At 38.4% G+C, this 19,708-nt stretch overlaps 1 protein-coding gene across 5 annotated transcripts in view; it reads right to left on the reverse strand.

The window, feature by feature from the left end:
• Positions 1–19,708, reverse strand: part of ABLIM3 (actin binding LIM protein family member 3) — a 180,317-nt gene that overhangs the window by 20,870 nt on the left and 139,739 nt on the right. For 2 of the 5 annotated variants that reach the window (XM_051978948.1, XM_051978946.1), the window contains exons 11-16: positions 15,431–15,460; positions 14,793–14,922; positions 11,656–11,754; positions 10,092–10,142; positions 5,479–5,613; positions 661–725 (exon numbers count right to left, since the gene is read on the reverse strand). In XM_051978948.1, the coding sequence (XP_051834908.1) occupies positions 661–725; positions 5,479–5,613; positions 10,092–10,142; positions 11,656–11,754; positions 14,793–14,922; positions 15,431–15,460 (510 nt within the window). The remainder of the gene's footprint in view (positions 1–660; positions 726–5,478; positions 5,614–10,091; positions 10,143–11,655; positions 11,755–14,792; positions 14,923–15,430; positions 15,461–19,708) is intronic. The other 3 variants (XM_051978943.1, XM_051978945.1, XM_051978947.1) reach the window with 3 other exon arrangements.

Below are 19,708 nucleotides of genomic sequence, written 5' to 3' on the forward strand. Positions count from 1 at the left end.
ACCTGGAATCTCTTGTACAGAGTGGAATTTTTTCAATCTAGAGCTTCCTTGTCAGGTGGTAAAAGTCTTTGATGGGGCATGGGGGAGTGGGGCCTTCCCCTGGGGTCTTCCATGCCTCCGAATCTTCCTCTTCTATCTGATGATCAGCCAAGTTCTCTCCAATCCCAATTTGGAGACCTAAGTGAGGCAGGGGCCACAGCAACTCAGAGGGTATCTAAGTTTGTCCAAGACAACTGCCCCTTTTAGTGAGTATTTGAAGCTGAAGGCTCTATGGCCTAATCTTGAAGGAAGCTTAGGAAGCAATTTACTCAGTCACACAAGTAGTAAGTAGGAGACCAAGAATTTGAACATAGGTGCTCTAATTCTAACTCCAGTACTGTTTCCATCACACGATACTGCTTCACAGCTGATGAGGGGGAAACAGCAAAGAATAAGAAACACAGAACCAAGAGTATAAAATTATATTGTCAGAGTGTTCTCAGTTGATGAGGCTGACAAGGTATGAGGTAAGGTCATATGTCCAGCTCCTTTTTTCCACTCAGGGCCTGAGATTCTCAACCTAAAGAAAACACTGGCTTGCAGTCCATGCAGAACCAATGGAAGCTGCTCACAATGGTGTTATAGTGTGCTTATATCCCAACAAGGCAAAGTGCTGCTCACCTTATGCAGACCACGGTCAAAATCATCCTCTTCTCCTCCTGCTGAAAACCTCCGGGCTCGGGGCACTGGCAGGGGACAGAGGCAGGGTAAGTTGCATGAGTGTACCTACCCATCGGGTACTCAGCCTTCCAGGGCCCTTCTAATTAAGGGTTGCCTAGCCAAGGCCATTTCTCATATCCACATTAAGAAGAGCCAACATGAATTCAAGATTGAGAGAAATCATCTGAATGCTTCAAGAGATAATTTCCCCTTCAAGGAGAGAGGGAAAGGGTGGCTCATGAAGCAAAACATTTTGATTTAGGTCTATCTGAATGTCACTGGTTTTCCAGTGCTCTCTGTTGTACGAACTCTCTGTGTTCTATGTATTTATTCAGACTGTTTTCATATGGCTAGAAGGATTTTCTTTACCTGTTGAATTTCTTTTTTTTTTTTCAATTTTCAATAGTATTTTATTTTTCCAAATATATGTAAAGATGTTTTTCATTTTTGTAAGACTTTGTATTCCAAATCATTCTCTCTCCCTCCCTTCCCTTCTCTCTCTTCAAGATAGCAAGTAATAGGTTAAACATGTACAATCCTTTTATACATATTTCCATATTTGTCACATTGTACAAGAAAAATCAGGCCAAAAGGGAAAAAATCATGAAAAAAAACAGAAAAGGTGAAAATACTATGCTTCAATACATATTCAATCTCCATAAATCTCTCTCTGGATGCAAATAGCATTTTCCATCCCAAGTATTTTGGAATTACCTTGAATCACTAATTATTGAGAAGAGCCACGTCAATCACAGTCATCACATAATCTTGCTGTTACTGTGTACAATGTTCTCTTGGTTCTGCTCACTTCACTCAGCATCAGTTCATTTAAGTCTTTCCTACCTGTTGAATTTCTATCCATCTTTTAAAATCCAACTAACATGTCACCCTACAATGCTATAACAAGCTCTTCTTGGACCCTAGTTAAATACCTCCAAATGTATGAGCTTTCAGGGTAGATAGAAAGCCTGAGATCTAGGAATCACTTTAAAGTGAGGAAGTTAGAACTAGAGCTCACCTGGGATATAGCTGTAGGACAAGGGGAAGCAAATCAGCAGGTAATTTCCTATGTAAACTTTTTTCTTATTCTCTTAGTGTTTCTACCTGTTGAAGGAGTGTAAACACTGTCAAGCATTCTAAATTTCCGCATTCCACAGTGCTCCCTAGTACAAAGTCTAAGTCACTCTGATCTAATTATGTCTCTGCTTCTCTAGTCCATTCCAACCTGCTCCAATCTTCCAATAACCTTTCTCCGTCTCATGTATCACCTAGTGTTCTATCAAACTTCCTTAATGCACATCCCATGAAGAAGTAGCCTTTCTTGTCACCAAGGCCAACATCTCTCCATGAACAAGTAGCTTCTATTCATTTTCTCTTCTCCAGCAGATTGCCCCCACAATCATCCCTACTCTTGCATTCTTCTTTAATCTTTCCCTATCTACTGGTATTTCTCTATGGCCTATAAACATATAGAGGACAGTATCCTCTATCCTCAAAAAACTTTCACTTGATTCCTCTGACAGCTATCATCCTATTTCTTTTTCCCTTTGTATCTAAACTCCTTTTGAAGCTATCTATAATTGATGCTCTACTTTCTTTTGTCTCTCTTTTTTCTTTCTATAATCTGGCTTCCAGGCTCAGCATTCAACTGAAACAGCTTTCTCCAAAGTGACTAATGATCTCTTTGTTGTCAGCTCTCCCAGCCTTTTCTCATCTTCATCCCTCTTGAATTCTCCACAGCTATCAATGCTGTCAATCACACTTTTCTCCTTGATACTCTTTGCTTTCTAGGTTTCTGTTTGATCAAGCCCTTCATAAGCTGCTTCCCCTCCCACACTGTGCCCCAGCTTTTCCAGTTTTCTTGACTCATATATCCTTTCTCTGGCCCTCATATACTATGCAATCCAGTGGTTCTGGCTTCCTTGCTGTTTCTCAAGGAAGATATTAATCTGACTCTGAATCTATCTTCTCTTTAATTTTTATGGCCAAAGAAGAATGTACAAGATTGCAATGTATAAACGGGCATTTTTACTGGTTGTCTCTCATGCCTGAAATGCTCTCCATCTCTGCCTCTGGCTTCTCTGACTTCCTTTGAGTCTCAGCTAAAATTTCATCTTTTATGAGAAATCTTTTCTGATTTCCCTTAATTCTAACACCTTCCTTCTTTTAATTATATTTAATTTATCCTGTATTTGTCTTGTTTGTACATAATTATTTACAAGTTGTCTCCCCTATTAGATTGTAAACTTCTTGAGAGCAAAAACTAGTTTTTGGTTTTCTTTGAATTCCAGTGCTAAGCACAGTGTCTGGCAATTTATTTAAGCATTTAATAAATGCTTGTTGATTTGACTTAGAATGCTGTCTCCATCTTTACCTCTTGAAATTTTCTTTTTTTTTCAAAAGTGTAATTGTGGTACCACTATCTTCAAGAAGACTTTACTGATCTCTGTAGGTTAAAAGTGATTTCTTTCTCCTCAAATTTCTCATATCCCTTTGCTGGATCTTTCTTTTAATTTTATCCCAGTTCTACTGGGAAATGAGTGTAAACTGCTTGCATTTTTATTTTTCTTCCTGGGTTATTTCTACCTTTTGAATCCAATCCTCCCTATGTAACAAGAGAACTGTTCAGTTCTGCACATATATATTGTATTTAGTATATACTGAAACATATTTAACATATATAGGACTGCTTGCCATCTAGGAGAGGGGGTGGAGGGAGAGAGGGGAAAATCGGAACAGAAGTGAGTGCAAGGGATAATGTTGTAAAAAACTACCCTGGCATGGGTTCTGTCAATAAAAAGTTATTATAATAAAAAAAATAAAAATAAATTTATCCCAGTCCTTTCTGGGATCATGCCTATTTATTTACAGACCAGTCTCTCTTAGGTTATAAACTGTTTTGATAATTGTGGAAATATGTATAGAAGAAACTGCACATGTTTAATATATATTTTATTACCTGACTTCTAGGAGAGAAGGTGGGAGAGGTGAGAGAGGCAGAAAAAAAAGAAAACCAACCAAACAAAAAGATTATAAAATTTGTTTGGAACTCTGCCCAAAGGGCTATCAAATTGTTTATACCCTTTGATCCAGCAGTGTTTCTACTGGGTCTGTATACCAAAAAGATCATAAAAAAGGACCCACGTGTACAAAAATGTTTATAGCAGCCCTTTGAGTAGTGGCAAAGAACTGGAAACTGATTGGATCAGTTGGGGAATGGTTGAATAAGTTATGTATGTGAGTGTTATGGAACAGTATTGTTCTGTACAAAACAAGCATCAGGATAATTTCAGAAAGGCCTGGAGAGATTTACATGAACTGATGCTAAGTGAAGTGAATAAAACCAAGATAACATTGATTTGTACACAGCAACAAGAAGATTATGTGATGATCAATTGTGATGGACGTAGCCCTTTTCAACAATGAGGTGATTCAGGCCAATTCCAATAGACTTGTGATGGAAAGAGTCATCTGCATCCAGAAAGAGGACTGGGGGAACTGAGTGTGGATCATAACATAGTATTTTCACCTTTTTTGTGGTTGTTGTTGTTCACTTGTTTTTTTTTCTCTTTTTTCTCTTTTTGATCTGATTTTTCTTGTGCAGCATGATAAATGTAGAAATATGTATAGAAGAATTGTACATATTTAACATATATTGGATTATCTGCCTTCTAGGGGAGAGAGTTGGGAGAAGGGAGGGAGAAAAAATTTGGAACACAAGGTTTTGCAAGGGTGAATGTTGGAAATTATCTATGCATATGTTTTGAAAATAAAAAGCTTCAATAATAATAAAAACAAACAAAAAAGATTATAAAATAATGTTTGGAACTATGCCCAAAGGCTATCAAATTGTTCATACCCTTTGATCCAGCAGTGTCTCTACTCCCTGTATCCCAAAAAGATCATTAAAAGGGAAAAGAACCTACGTGTGCAAAAATGTTTGCAGCAGCCCTTTAAGTAGTAGCAAAGAATTGGAAACTAAGTGGAGGCCCATCCTTCATTATCCTAAACTATCTTTGCATATGTTTTGAAAATAAAAAGTTATTTTTTAAAATGATAACAAACTGTTTGATGGCAAGGACTGTGGTAGTTTTTTGTTCATTTGTTTGAATTTTTGCATTCCTGTCAAAGAGTGGGCTTCATAAGGACCCCAACTCATAGTATTTGTTTAATAAATACCTACTAAGTTGATTTAATTCCCCCAAGAGGAAGAGTCCTTTCCCTCACAGTACTTCAGATTCCCTCTCTGCTTTGTATTACTGGTACCTCTTCTCTAAGATTGTTATCTCCCTAAAGATAAGAACTAAATTTTAGCTAAATCTTATGTTTCCTCAGTACAGAGAAATAGCTTAAGAAATGCCTATTAAAACAGTTTCTGATCTAGAGGCTTCCAATAGCAGACTGGAATAGGTCTATTCTTTTGGTTTGAGGGAAGCCTGATGGGGAAAGGTTGGGATCCTGGTATCCCCTTTCTTTTCTTCCTATGTGAGCACAGGACTACCTAACATGGCCTGCCTGCATCAAGGAAAACACTGTGCTCTTTGAGCAAAGCATAATTTCAGTAGTTCGAAAGAAATGTGTGATGTGCAAATTTAGAGAAATATTCACTCCAAATGTTTGTATGGATTATTTATATGTGCCCACCTGTGGTAGAGCCTTTTAAGCTCACACTGATTGGCCACACTGTCACTTGACTGATATAGTGATGTTTTTTATTCTTCTTTGAGAAAGAACAATAGCCAACCTCTCCTCCTCTCACTTCCAGGCTGAGCCACTTACCTTTGGGGGAGCTGTGGTAGGTCCAGAACTCAGATTCTGAGCCATAGTAGAGGTCTGGGGAGTAGGCGGGAGCATACTTGGAGGACTGCGTGATATCTTCACTGGTTTTGCTTTTGGTTGCTGCCGATGATTTGCCTAGAGGTGCCCACAGAATAGGAAGTTCAGGAAGCTTGTGGGGAATGGGTGACCTAATTAATCAAAGACTAGAGGAAAATTTTCTTGACACAAGGCAAATGAAGGTCTCAAAAATCTGCAGCTATTCAAGACTGCCCCTTCAATATCCCCAGTCTCAGCCCCCTGCTAATGATCTCAGAGCCACAGGGATAAAAGAAGGGAGATGGAGAGGAGGGATAGTTACTCTCAGTCTGGCTTCTGACTAGGGCTAAAATGATCCCCAGGTGTCAGCTAAGAGGCTAAAACAAGGTGTGTTTCTTCTCTAATACATATTCTCAGTTTTGTGCCAGTTCTGAAACCCTATGTTCTAGGTCCTTCCAGCTCTGACATTCTATGTACTCCAGTCCTTTCCCACTTCCATTCAAAAATCCATATTTTAAAGGCTCTTCAAATTCTGGCATTCAGTGCTATAAAGTCCTTTCCAACTCTGACAATTCCACCTTCAAATCCCACGTTCTAAGGTCCTTCCTATTTCTATGATCCTAACTGGTTTCTAGCTAAAGACTAAGAAATCAATAAAATCATGGAATCAATGATGGGTGTAGTTACTTACAAGATAAATGGTGCAGTAGAAGTCAGAGGGGATGGTGTCATGCAACCCAGGGCAGAGCAAAGCAAATGGGAAGAAAGAAAAGCAAAACTAAACTAAATACAAGAGACATCAGTAGTGTTATAGGACAGAGAATACTGCAGTCAAAGATATTGATCCTTGCACACTCTTTTCTTTTCCACCCCACAGCTCCAGATAATTCTCCTGTCACTGTTTTTGGCCAAATCTTTACCCTCCTCATATATCCCCTCCCCAATCTTGAGTTTCTTCTATCATATGACTTTTAACTTTATCCTAAAGCTGGATTGACTATCTTTAGTTTGACAGGTTCTGTTCCACAGCTTGGAGGCTGATGCATCTGGTTCTGCTCTCTCCAAAGAATGGGTAGGAAAGGTGGAGAAACAGCTAAAATGAGTGATGTCTATTAAGTGTAACCAGACATATCTGACCTACTTATGATTGCTATATTCAGAGGTGGTCTGGGTCTACTTACATTGGGTTGGTGCATTTGTAAAATGTTTGAAGTCTTTTTGTCTACATCAATTTAAACTTCACAGACTCTGACTGCTCTGGGTTACACAGAATCAGTCTGCATAATTCTGTGCAGGTCTAGTCTCCTGTATTTATGTGTAGGGCTTCACTTCCTTGAAACAGAAACAATCTTGGGATCTGGATTGCTATGAGTTGGTCATGATATGATTTGTCAATTATTTTTATTCATAAGATTTATTTGTATATCATCAGGAAACCTATGAGTGTCTACTATACAGATGACTTTTGTGATTTGCTCTAGCAAATAAACAAACAAATAAATAAATAACAAAACATCACCAGATGGTCAGTCTTTTGGTGATGCCTTTCTACACTTTATTAGATTGGCCCTTGAATATCAGACATATAATCCATCATTTTACTTATGTCTCTCTATACTGTATTAGTAATAATGTTATATATTATATATAAATAGTGCTATATTTATTATGTAGCATGTCCCAAAAGTCTTAGCACAATATTAAACTTTTAACAGTTTCAAAAATAAAAATGCTAAAAACTTATTAAAATATCATTTGAAAGTTTATTTAAATTTTTTATGCTTATTTAATTTTGTGACTTTTAAATAATACATCTTAATTTTAATTTTAACCATCCTGTCATTCTACAGTATATATATTGCTATGGAACACTTTCTGCATGGCAGTTTCACAGACTGGTTTATTAACAGATGAAGTCCCTCTGCCTGATCACCTCAATTACTTGATTTATTTCCATTAGTCTTTTTATTGTAGGGTCATGTCAAAATTATCATGTACAGCTCAAAACGTCATTCTTGGAGGATCTTAGGGCTAGAGTTACAGTCTTTTTTAGTCACTAAACAGTAGATGATGAAAGTTTTTATGAAATTTGAAAATTGGGTAGAGTCACTTATGGCACAAGGTAATAATTATTTTGAATTTTAAGAAGAAATATTTCAATGTTTTTAAAACATCTAAGTAATTAATCTTTCAAGTACTATGTTTTTTGTAGGTTTATAGCATTTATACTTTTGAAATTATTAAAACTTAAAACTGTACTAAGGTTTTTGGAGTACCTTGTATATTTATAGATGTTAACATTATTATTAACAATAACTCAATTCACATAGCACTTGACCCATTCTTAATTCTGAGGATAACTCAAAGCAAGCAAGTACAAATACTTTTAATGCTGATTTTATGGACTAGAAGACTAAGGTTCTTTGAGAAAACTAACCTATTTGGAGTCACATAGCCAGCAATTCACAGAATAACAATTTTAGAACTGGAAGTGATCACAGAGATCATATAACCTAGAGTTTCTATTCATGACCCCTTTTCCCCAAGAAATTTTTATGTGACCAGGATATATAGGTATACAAAATAAGCATATAAATCAAACATTTACTGATAGCAAAGCATAAGTTCACCACCTCCACATCCAATTATAAGACATCATATGGGGTTGTGAAACATAGTTTTAGAAGTGGGGATCTAATCTAACTTTACTTGGAGAGGAATCTTTCACAAACTCTCTAACAATTTGATTCCCCAAAAAAGATATTGATATTTGTATATATAGTGTTTTAAGGTTTACAAAATGCTCCCCTCAAATAATAATACTTTCAGGACCTAATTCATGTGAATTAGGTCCTGAAAGCATTATTATTATTATTATTACAATTTTATGGAATGGGAAATTGAGACATAATGTTGTTGATTTGAACAAGTGATATGATTTGAGCCAATTTTTTCAATCCTGGAACAATACTTTCTTATTATACTTTCCTATTTCCTATAAGGTTCCTTTTGAAGAATGTTAGTGTTCAGGACTTTAGTCTCAGGATTTTAAATATCTAACCCTATGTTCTATCTATCATACAGGGGTAGGTTGCAATGTGAATCCTCTTATGTTCCTTTTTGAAAGTTTCTACCAACTAAATCCTGATATACATATTTTATTTAAGAAATAAAATTCTTAAATTAAAAATCCATAATGGGCCCTGACTCTGTACAAGCCAGGGCTCCCCCAGAAATATTTTTTTCCATAGGAAAAGACAGAATTTTAGGATTCAAACTAGTGATGAAGACTTGAGAGGAGTCTTCTTAGCTTTCCCAAAGTCACACACTATTTTCCTATTGTTCTGAAATGTCATCTAAGAAATGGGCTACAAAAAAGAACCACATTAGAACCAAAGGAATTAAAGTGAGTAGGAACCTTAAAGAACATTTGGGGAAGAGGTTCTTAACCTTTCTTGTCTGTGTCATGGTCCTCTTTGGCTTTCTAGTGAAGCCTGTGGGGTCTTCAGAATAATGTTTTAAATAATTGAAGGAAAAAAATGTTAAAGGTTAGTGAAAATAAAAGTGCAGATTTTCTCCTCATTCAAGTTCAGGGACCTTCTGAAATCTATTGATGAATTCCAGGTAGACAACGCTTGATCTAGTCTCACTGCTCATTTCAGAACTGAGGTTCAGAAAGGGTAAGTGATGAACAGAATAAATAATAATAAATAAAAAGCAGAACAGGGATTTAAGTCCAGCTTGAGTAGAGTGCTATCTATCCATTGTGCTACTTTTGAGCTCATTCCTTTTCTTGGGTTGTAGCCATTCTGAGAAATTCTGGGTAACTGCCTAAGTTCTAGCTAAGAGTTCACCACTCCCTATTATTCATAAGAAGCTAAACAGAATGAAAGTTCTCTGAAGACAGGAAACTTGTTTTTGTCTGTTTTCATACTGGTGCTGTACAGGGCACATAATAGATGCTCATAAATGCCTGTTGAATGATATCAGATATTAAATATAAGAATTTACATTCCAAACTAGCTTTTCTCACTCTAGGTCCAATACTCTTTTCACTAAAGTACACTTAACTAATCCGCCTTGTGAAAATCAAATGAGAAAGCATTTCCTTTGCAAACCTTAAAGTACTATATAAATGCTAGTTAGTGTTATTATGAAAGTTTAGTTCAAGAAATACCTCCTGTAAGGCCTTTCCTTTCTCTCTCAGTTGTTAGTGCTCCTCCTGCTTTATCTAAATATCTGTCTACTTAATTTTGTGCCCTTTCCTCCACCAAGTTAGCTGTCCTAAGGCAGAGACTCAGGTGGGTTTTTCAAATTTTATTTTGTTTATTTCTGTATCCCCATTACTATAACATTTCATCTCACATAATAAGCACTTAATGTATCTACTTTGAATTCAATTTAAAGTGTTTTATGAACCTTAAAGCAATCTACAAATATATATGATTTTTATTTGGAGTGAGGGACATGAGTGCAAATTTCCTTGCCCCATCTTCCCAACCCACGCTGAATCTAGTATCTGTTAACTACCCCTCCAGAAATCTCTTTTAAGTTTTCTGGCTTTCCAAAGACCATACCATGTCTTTTGTAGATGGGGGGTTTCCGGTAGATGTTGCTTTCTCCAGCAGCTGCCCATTGATGGAAGTAGAGATGATAGAAAAGGAGAAAAGGAGGAAAAGGACAAAGGAAGAAACACAAGTCAATTTGTCTGAACAGAGAGGATCTAATTGCTCACCTGAAGTAAGGGACTACCATTTTCCCCTTTTGGGGAGACTTCTTCCAAAATTAAATTTCCAATTTTATCTCAAATAGCAATCAATAAGGAGGGACACTGTGAGGATGCAGGGTGGGGAGGGGAGAGGAGGAGCAATGGGTTCATCAGAGTATGTCAGACTGGTGGTGGAACATATCTTAGGCCCAGGAGGATGGAGATGGAGGTCCAAGGTGTGGAGTGAGCATGCATAGCATGGACCCCATGCAGAATGAAATGCATTGGTTAAGATATCTACTGCCCTTTCCCCATGCCCACAGCTTATTCTTCTCTAGGACCCTATATTTTGGGTTTATCACTAACATCTCATTCCTATCTCATGCTGTTCTCCAGTGTTGATTCTGAAGTAGTGGAAAAGCATGGATTTATGGGGCTGGGAAGGATCCCAGGGAGAGTAGGATAGGCCCAGTGGTGTGCTGGTAAATGTTTAGTAATTGGCTCTGAAAATGAGACTCACTTTTGAGTTTGATCATCATCATTAACATATTGTCCATCACTTGCTCTAGCCAATCAACAGGACAATAAGCCAAACCTTGATTCATAGTGTTTGCCAATTTCTGAGTTTTAAATGCTCACACTGAAAATTAAACAACAGGCTACTTGTGAGCTGGTAAAAACTGTCTCTAGCACACCCCTAGAGAGGCTCATCCCAAGTTCTGAGATGGAGAAGGGGAGGCACATGGTTAGTGAGTGAGGTTGCTCTTGAGTTATTAGTAGAGCTATCCACATGGAGCTGTTCAGGTTGAACTAAGAAGCTTGTCCAAGGTCATGGGTCCCAAGCTTTGTGGAGAAGGATGGAGGCCAGTGGGAGGCTTAGCTTCTTAGAACTGGAGGGCTTCTAGTCCAACCTCTCACCTAGACATCTCTCTGTGGCATTCATGACAACGTGCCATCCACCCTCAGCTTCAACTCTTCCTGTCACAGGCTGTTGCCCTCTGAGATATCTATCTGTTCCATGATCCAACAGCTCTCCTTGTTAGGAAAGTTTTCATATCCAGCTGAAATCTCCCTTCCTACAAGTGCTAAGGCCCCACAGAATCCTTCTTTCACAGGCTAGTCAGTGACCTGTGTCCCTAAGTCTTCTCTTGGCTCAACATCCCAATTGCGTTTGCTGTTCTTCCTATGGTATGGATTATAGGGCCCTTCCTGTCCTAATGAAATTGGCTGTGCTAAGGGCAAAGGCTGAGACTGATTGTCTGTCACATGTGAGTTTGAAGGGAAAGAACAGGGGAGGGTTTGGGTAATCCCCAGGCCTGATTAAGGGAAGGAGGGCCTCCTTGGCTTGGCAGAGCTACTGCCAGGTAAACACGGAATCTCACGAAGACCCCACCGAGCATGCACACGGGCCAGGGCTTCCGCAGCCCGCCTACCTGGAACATGAAAGTGCTTGGGAGCTTGGTAAGAGGTTGGAGTGGAGGACCTCACGTCTAACTGGCTATGGTAGGGTGAGCTCCGCCCACTCTCTGCACCTGGAGGGCAGAGGCCCAGGAGAGCCACAGAGGTCACAGAAGAGAAGAAAGGCACAGAGAGAACGGAATAGGCATTAAGTCAGCAGGTGGTTAGGTAAGCCGTGAACTGGCGGGGGAAGTGAGGGCATGGCGACACAGAAATGGTGAGGACATTCCTTGGGGAACAAACGAAGCATTTCCATTCCCCACGTCCAGCTGCAGAGCAGGAAAGCATGATTTCCCTCCCATGCATGTTGTCCAGGGAAACAAGTCTGACTCTGTTTCCATGTACAGGTCAATGACTCTAATCATGCTCACCGTGGAATAATTGTCAACTGTGAAAAGTGGCTGAGACTCGCAGCCCCCTCCCTTTGATCCCTAAAGCCATCCCCTCAGTTGCAACTTCCCCCTCCCTCATTCCCTAGGATTTTAATACCAAATGTATGAAGGTCTGTGACCAGGCCATTTTTGTAATTTTTTGGAATAGTATTGCTGCAGATGACAAACTGTCAATCCCTGAAGGCAGGTCAAATGACCCAGGCAATGAGGCAGTCAGGATCCCAGGAAACCTGAAAGTGGGGTCCTTGAATGGCTGAAATTGTACTGTAGATTTAAAATAGATTAACAGATTAAGGCCAAGGAAGCAGGAGTCTGGATGTGATCAAAGACTGTCAGAAATCAGGGAAAGAATGAATTTTTGGGAAAGAGAACAGGGTCCAAGGAAAGAAAACTGGTCTTTTCAAACCAAAAGGAATGCTGGTTGGACTAGAGTCTCATGGCAAAATTGTAGGGACATTCAGATCAAAACTAGGCAGATATATTTTTGTGAATAATTTTATGACCTATTCAGTTGTTTCATTTGACAAATTAGTTTCTTGTAGCACTGAATATATTTATCCCCAGGTAAAGAGATCCTATTGATATGCTTGCCTTCCTCATCAAATCTAATTTGTACCAAACCTGAATCTATTAATCACTGAATCTCAGAATCAGAAAGGACCTCAGAAAATATGCAATTGAGGCCCAAACTCATAAGGAATTCCCTTTAAGATGATTAACAAGTGGTCCTCCAGTCCCTACTTGAAGACCTTCAAGAAACTCTTTACTTTGGGAGGTAGCTCATTCCACTACAGGGAAATTTTACTTGTTAGGAAATCTTCCTAATTATAACTTTTAATATTCTTTCCTTTAACTTATACTACAATCCTCCAAGGATTGTATCAAACATCCTATCAAAGGATAGGTTTTTTTTAATCCTTTTGTATTATAGAGGGAAAAAATTCCCCTTAATGAGGAAGTCTTTAAAATATTTTAAGACAATAACAATGTATTAATTTATTGTTCTCTTTTTCAGAAAAAAACTCCAGTTCTTCTCAGAATATACCTAAACATTTTTTCTTTCCCAATAGCTATAATTTTACAGCAATATTCTATATATTAAAGGCGATTTGTACTTCAAGAGAAATATTTCAAAGATCTGTGATTTCATTGACATGGGCAATACAACATGGTAGTCCCCCCCACATTTAAGAAGATGGTTCTTGAGTTGCTATGGTTGAATAAAAAGCATCCCCTGATGACTAAACTTTTGAAGATGAGATATTTTGAACTTAATTAGGCTGGTTCTAGGCCATGAGACAAAACAGTCCATTGCCATTCTAGACATTCTAGAGAAGGGGTACTCAAACTACGGCCTGTGAGCCACATGCGGCTGCTGAGTACGATTATCCCCCTCACCCAGGGCTATGAAGTGTCTTTATTTAAAGGCCCAAAAAACAAAGGTTTTGTTTTTACTATAGTCCGGTCCTCTAACAGTCTGAGGGACAGTGAACTGGCTCCCATTTAAAAAGTTTGAGGACCCTGTTCTAGAGCTTATGATGTACTTCCCCAATCTTTGATAGCTTTGAAACTCCTCCATCCCTTTGTGGAGGAGGACTTTAGTGGTGGAGCCAGAGTAATACAGTACACAAAATAGTAACTTAAGAGCCCACAGTTTCATAATGTTAGAGAAGAGATCTTCTAGGCAGGTCAGTTAGTCTAAGCTCTTCTTTTCATAAGTGAGGAAAATGAGGCCCAAAGAACTTAAATGATTGTCCAACACCACATAAGTACTAAGTGGTACAGCCAGGACTAAAACTCAGGTCTTATGATTTCAAGTTCAACAGTCTAACCAAGAACAGTGTTCTGTCTACCATATCCAATGTATACCTTTTTTTCCCCTTTGTTGATAAATCTTTTTACTAAGCATGCTTGGGCCAAAAATGTGTCTTATGGGAAGTGACAAGGGCATATGGACAGATAATAGCTTTAAAATACTTGGTCATAGTGATAGAGCTTTTGGAGGACAGGACCAATGAGTGGAATGTAAAGTTTCCAAGTATCTAGAATTCAAGTGAAGGATAAAAGTGTCAATCTAGGAATGAGATTACAGTGAGAGAAAATATGATATAGTGAAAAAAATAGTGGTTTTATAATTAGAGAAGTTGGATTCAAATTCTGGTTTTGCTACATAATAGCTGTGTGAGCTTAGGCAAGTCACTGCCTGTCTCTGGGCCTCAGTTTCCCCCTCCGTAAAATAAAAGAGCTAGATGAGATGAAATGAAAGTTCCTTTAATTATCTATAATCAAGAATTTCAATACAAATTTTCCCAATTAAATCCAAGTCTTCCTAGGGACCTCAGTTTTCAGCAGGTCCTCCCAGGAGTTCGGAAGAGTCATAGGATTGAATCTAAACCATGGATCTAAAGATCATTTAGTTCTACCACCTCATTTTATAGAGAGTAAAACTGAGATCCAGAGAGAATCATCAGCTTCCCTCAGATCATATAGCAAGTTTTATGTGATTTAAACCTAAATACCCTGACTTATAAGACAAAGACCTTTCCATTCAGTGAAATCAGGCAACCCAGAGGCATTCTTCCTTCCAACTACTAAGGATCTCAAAGACAAAATTATGAATGAGATTAGCAGAGGAAGAAATTCATTGTGGAAAGCCTGCCTGGTCTTCTCTAGGAATTTCCTGAAATTTAGCATCTTAGATGAAATTCAGTCCATCTTACCTGAGCGATAATAATGGTGGGGTGAGCGGGAAAAGGTAGGAGACATGCCCTGGCGGCTATAAGTTGGAGAATCAATGTATCCTGGGCTGGAGGCTCGTCGCTGCCGGAGGTCTAGACTCTCAAAGATGTCCTAAAGAAAGGAAAAAAAATCATTACCTGGAATTATGACCAGAAAAGGGGACACCAATACCATGAAGAGTGGGTGCTTTGTCTAGTAATCTAACCCAGATAGAAAGCAGGGAAGGACAGGAGAACTTCTAAGCTCTTCTTGGGGCTCCCAATCAGAAAAGAAGTTGCCCATATTTATTACCTGCAGGGTAGTGACACCAGGTCTTTCTTGCTCACTCAGTGGTAGCTCTGAGGGCAATGATCATAGAAAAATGGAATTGTGCTAGTCAGTCCTAAAGTTGAAGAAAGTTCATCTGGTAAGAGTGGGAATATTAGGGAACCCATAAGTCACTGACCTTCTCCACACTGAGATACCCATCACATCTTGGGGGAGGTAAGGAAGAAGAGTGGAAGGTCTTTGCCCTATGTAGAAGTCACTGCTCCATTTTTTTTATAGGAAAGGAATGATGGAATTACCCATTTAAAGGTTTTATATAGGGTCAAGACTTTCCTGCAGGTTATAGAATTACCTGGGAATATGGTGATAAGGTTCCCATCGACTTAGGAGAGGTTCAGTAGTGTATATCCAGGCAGCAAAGAAAAGAAGAAAGAGAAACATAGAGAATGGACTACAATGTAAATTATATGACCCTGAGAAGAAAGTGCCTTATTCTTTTCCCAGAGTTCATCTAGCCTTCTTAGAAGCAGCTCCCTTAGGAGGTTGGGTTCTAAGCCTCAGAGAAATCTCTTTTGTATGACATTCAAAGTGCTGTACAAACTGACTTCCAAACAAACCATCCAACCATTATTTCATACGACTTCCTTTCAATACTACATTCCTACCAAGATGGATTTTTTGTTTATTCTCCATTATTTTTTTAACCTTTTCTGCCACTGTATGCCTACCTAAGCCATACTGAAATCCTTCTCTTGCTTCAAGACCCATCTTGTGCATTAGCTCTTCTCTAAAACCTTTCTGGATTCCCTCAACTGAAAGTATTCTCCCCTTCCTTAAATTTTTAAAGAACATTTTGTCTGGATCTTTCCTTTGCCCAAATATCACATTCTACTTTTTATTTGATACATGTATTTCCTGCAGTACATTGTAAGCTCCTAAGAACAGGCAGTGTTCCACATCATTTTTTCATCTTTGTAATCCTATTGCAAATGAACATAGAGCTCTATACATGATAGATTCTTAACAATTATTTATTAGATTAGATGGAATCAAACCAGATCATATTTATCATATGCATGTGCTTTACTTCACTAGGTTGTAAGCTATATAAAGGTCAAATTATTTTCCCCTTAGTATTTCCAACTTAGCCTAGAACAAAATCTTGTACATCCTTCAAGCATATTAACAGCAGGTTGGCCCATCATACCACTGGTCATACTACTAAATTAATATTTGGGAAACTGAGTTGAAATGGTTGAGGAGAATCTCTGTGAATGACTCTGGAATCTTATTTGGCTCTGACTAGTATATAGTAGATATGGGGCTGGACCTGGATTTAGAAATAGGAAAGACTTTTGCGATCATCAACTATATGACTATATTTTCCTTATTTTAGGATTTAGAACATGCAGATTTACCCAAAATAACTCTTCTCATTTGTTCCATCACTTTCCATATGTTCTGCTGATTCATTTACACAGTATAATGAATACTCCCCCCCAATAATAATATTACTATGAATTTTTTTGTTAAGGACCACACCTAAGTGATTCTCCAAAAGCCCCCACATTTGTGAATCATAACACACTCGAAGAAATTGCAAATCAGCCTTTATTGATGCAAATGTTACTTGTGAATTGGGAATGAAATAAATTGGAGGCAAGGGGGAAGAGGAGAGAGGTCAGACAATGCAACTACGTCTCAGTTTTCTTGTATCATTGTCAACCTTTCATGTGAAGGGATCTGTTCTACTGGTCAGAATTAGATTCCCAGCAGCTACTAGCAGATGGCTCCCATAACACTCAGCAGCCACTAGCAAGTGGCTCCTGTAATAATGACCATTATTTTACACTTTACATATGAAGAAAGCTGAGGCCTAATGACATTTAGCTGCTTGATATCCTATAAGAGAAGATGGGAGTGGGGTACTTCAGAACCAGGATTTGAACTTGTCTTCTAACTTCAATCTCAGTTTTCTTGCCACTACATCATGTTGATTTGTTTTCTTGGGTTTGTTAATCAAGTTAATGCTTCATTCGAGGAGACAAATATCAATCCATTCCTGAATGTCCTTCTGACTGATCATCAGATTTCCCATAGCCCTTGCCTCAATCACAGGCCATTCCTAAAGTAGTTGGAAGGTTCCTGAGAGGACACATTGCCTCTTCTGTGACAGTCAGGCCCTTTCACTCTTAAGTATTTCTTTACTTGTAATGCTCTAGGAAATCATTGTGTAATGAATGGGAAGTCAAGTCTGGGTTCAAAGATAGACTGTCCCCAGGCTGCAAAGTCTGATCTTTTTGGTTTCCTATTTAGGGAAGTTAATCAGTCTTGGGTGGACCATCTTGGGCTAGGTACTGCTTGCTTTAGCCAGTCTGCTCTGGAGACTTGCTAAGATCTCAGACAGAAGGCCTACCATCTCCCATGATGTATAATGACCATATCTGCTCAAATCAAGAGTCTTAATAGGCTGGGGATCTTGGATGTTCTTTTCTCAATGGGGTCACTTTAGATTGATAAGTTAAATCCAGGGGGTGTTTAGACTCTTACGTAGGGCCGCCTAATGCAGGATGGAATGGAAGTCATGAGGTCATAGGATCTTAGCCTCCAGAGCTGGAAGACACCTTAGCGATCATAAAGTCCAACTGGTCATTTTACAAATGAAGAAACCGAGCTCCAGTAAGGCTAAATGATTTGCCCACAATTCCACAAGTAGTAAGTAGAAGAACCAGCATGTATGTATGTATATGTCTATAATATACAATGCATGTATACATATTTCATATGTGTAGGCATGTGTGTATAAATACATATACATATATTCTTTAATTCCAACATCATTACTTATTTCATGATACCCATCACAGGTAGTTATCGTGTCTTTACTTGAATACTTCCAGTGACAGGAAACTCTCTTTCATTTTTAGATAGCTTTAATTGTTAGGAAGCATCATCATCATGAATTGGACAGAATGTTGGTCTTGGTATGAGGAAGATCCAAGTCTGAGTTTTGTCTTAGACATTGCTATTGTTGTTCCTGTAATCAGATCACCTAACCTCTCTGTGTCTCAGTTTCCTCATCTGTAAAATGAGTAACGTGAACTCAATGATTTCTGAATTCCCTTTCAGCTCTAAATATTATTCTCTGATCCTTCTATTAACTCAATGAAAATTCCATCCAATAGAACCAGTTTTATTCTCTAGGGCCCATCAGGATGCTCACCCTTCTTCTACATAATAGATCTCAAAGAGTGATCCAATCACATTTTTATAAATATTAATTTTTTTCATTTAAGTTGTCAGTTTTATTGGCATAGACTTGGGCAAAACTGTTTCTAATAATAGTCTTCATTCTTTAAAAAAAAAAAAAAAAAAAAAAAAGAGTGACCCAGAGTCTGACTTAATCTGGTTACCAGGTTATCCCTTCAAAGATCATATCTCCAAGGCAGGGATATTGTGTAGCCTGCTATCTCAGGCATTCTAGCTGTGTGTCTACTGAGAGAGAGCCTCTAGTCTGCAAAATCTTTGCCTTTTTCCCCATTTTTTCTTCCTCATCTGTTTTTACTCCACCCTAATCCCTAGAACTAGTTGCCTTTGCTTATGTGAAGTAAATCTGCTCGTAGCAAAAGTCTTGTTACTTTGAGCATCACTGGCTGGTTTGCTTCTTCTGGGGAAGCCTCCAGGTACCCCAAAGCAGTCGCAAAGTACTGAGACAGGAAAGAATGCAAATGTCTGGAAAGGCAGATTCGAGATGGGTTGTAAAAGGGCTTTAAATGCCAAACTGAAAAAATGTGTATTGTACCTAAGCTACCAATGATTTTTTTATTACAAAAAATAAGCTTCCCCCCTCAATATTGATTCTTCTTAATGATACTGTTGACCTCTTTGTCCTCTTGGAGAGGTTTTATTTTAAATTTTGTAGCCTTTTGTGGCTTTCAGACCCATTTCCTCCCTTAGTTATTTTCTTTTCATTTGCTCTGATTATTTATCCATATTACTTTCACTAAAGGTGGATATCCTGCAAAACTCTGTCTTGGGCTTCTTTTCTTTTTTGCTCTAAACTATATTATTTTGTAATCTCATCTGCTCTACTAGATCGAATTATCATCTTGTTGCAGATGATCCAAGATCTATTTATACAGTCCTAATTTCTCCACTCAGTTACAATCGTGACATCTTGAACGGGATATTACAGACATCTTGAATTCAACAAATCCAAAAGAGAACTTATCTTTCCCCCAAAACTTCCTGTTTTGTGAATTTTTACTGGTGTTAAGGGTGCCACCATCTTCCCAGCCACCTCAGTGACCTCTTCAACTTCTTACTCTCATCCTACATATGTAATCTGTTAGCAAGTTCCATATTTCCACCTTCATAACATTTTGCACATATATTCCCTTCTCTCTTTTCATAGAGCCACACTAGTTTGGACCAGGCTCTTACTGCTTCCTGCTAGTAGTAGCAATACTACTAGTCTAGTAGTGCAATAGAAGCGCACTACTGCAATGTGCAATGCCTAGGTCCTCAAACTACGGCTGCAGGCCAGATGCGGCAGCTGAGGACGTTTATCCCCCTCACCCAGGGCTATGAAGCTTCTTTATTTAAAGGCCCACAAAACAAAGTTTTTGTT

This window comes from Antechinus flavipes, chromosome 2 (genome assembly GCF_016432865.1).
Source record: "Antechinus flavipes isolate AdamAnt ecotype Samford, QLD, Australia chromosome 2, AdamAnt_v2, whole genome shotgun sequence".
NCBI lineage: Eukaryota > Metazoa > Chordata > Mammalia > Dasyuromorphia > Dasyuridae > Antechinus > Antechinus flavipes.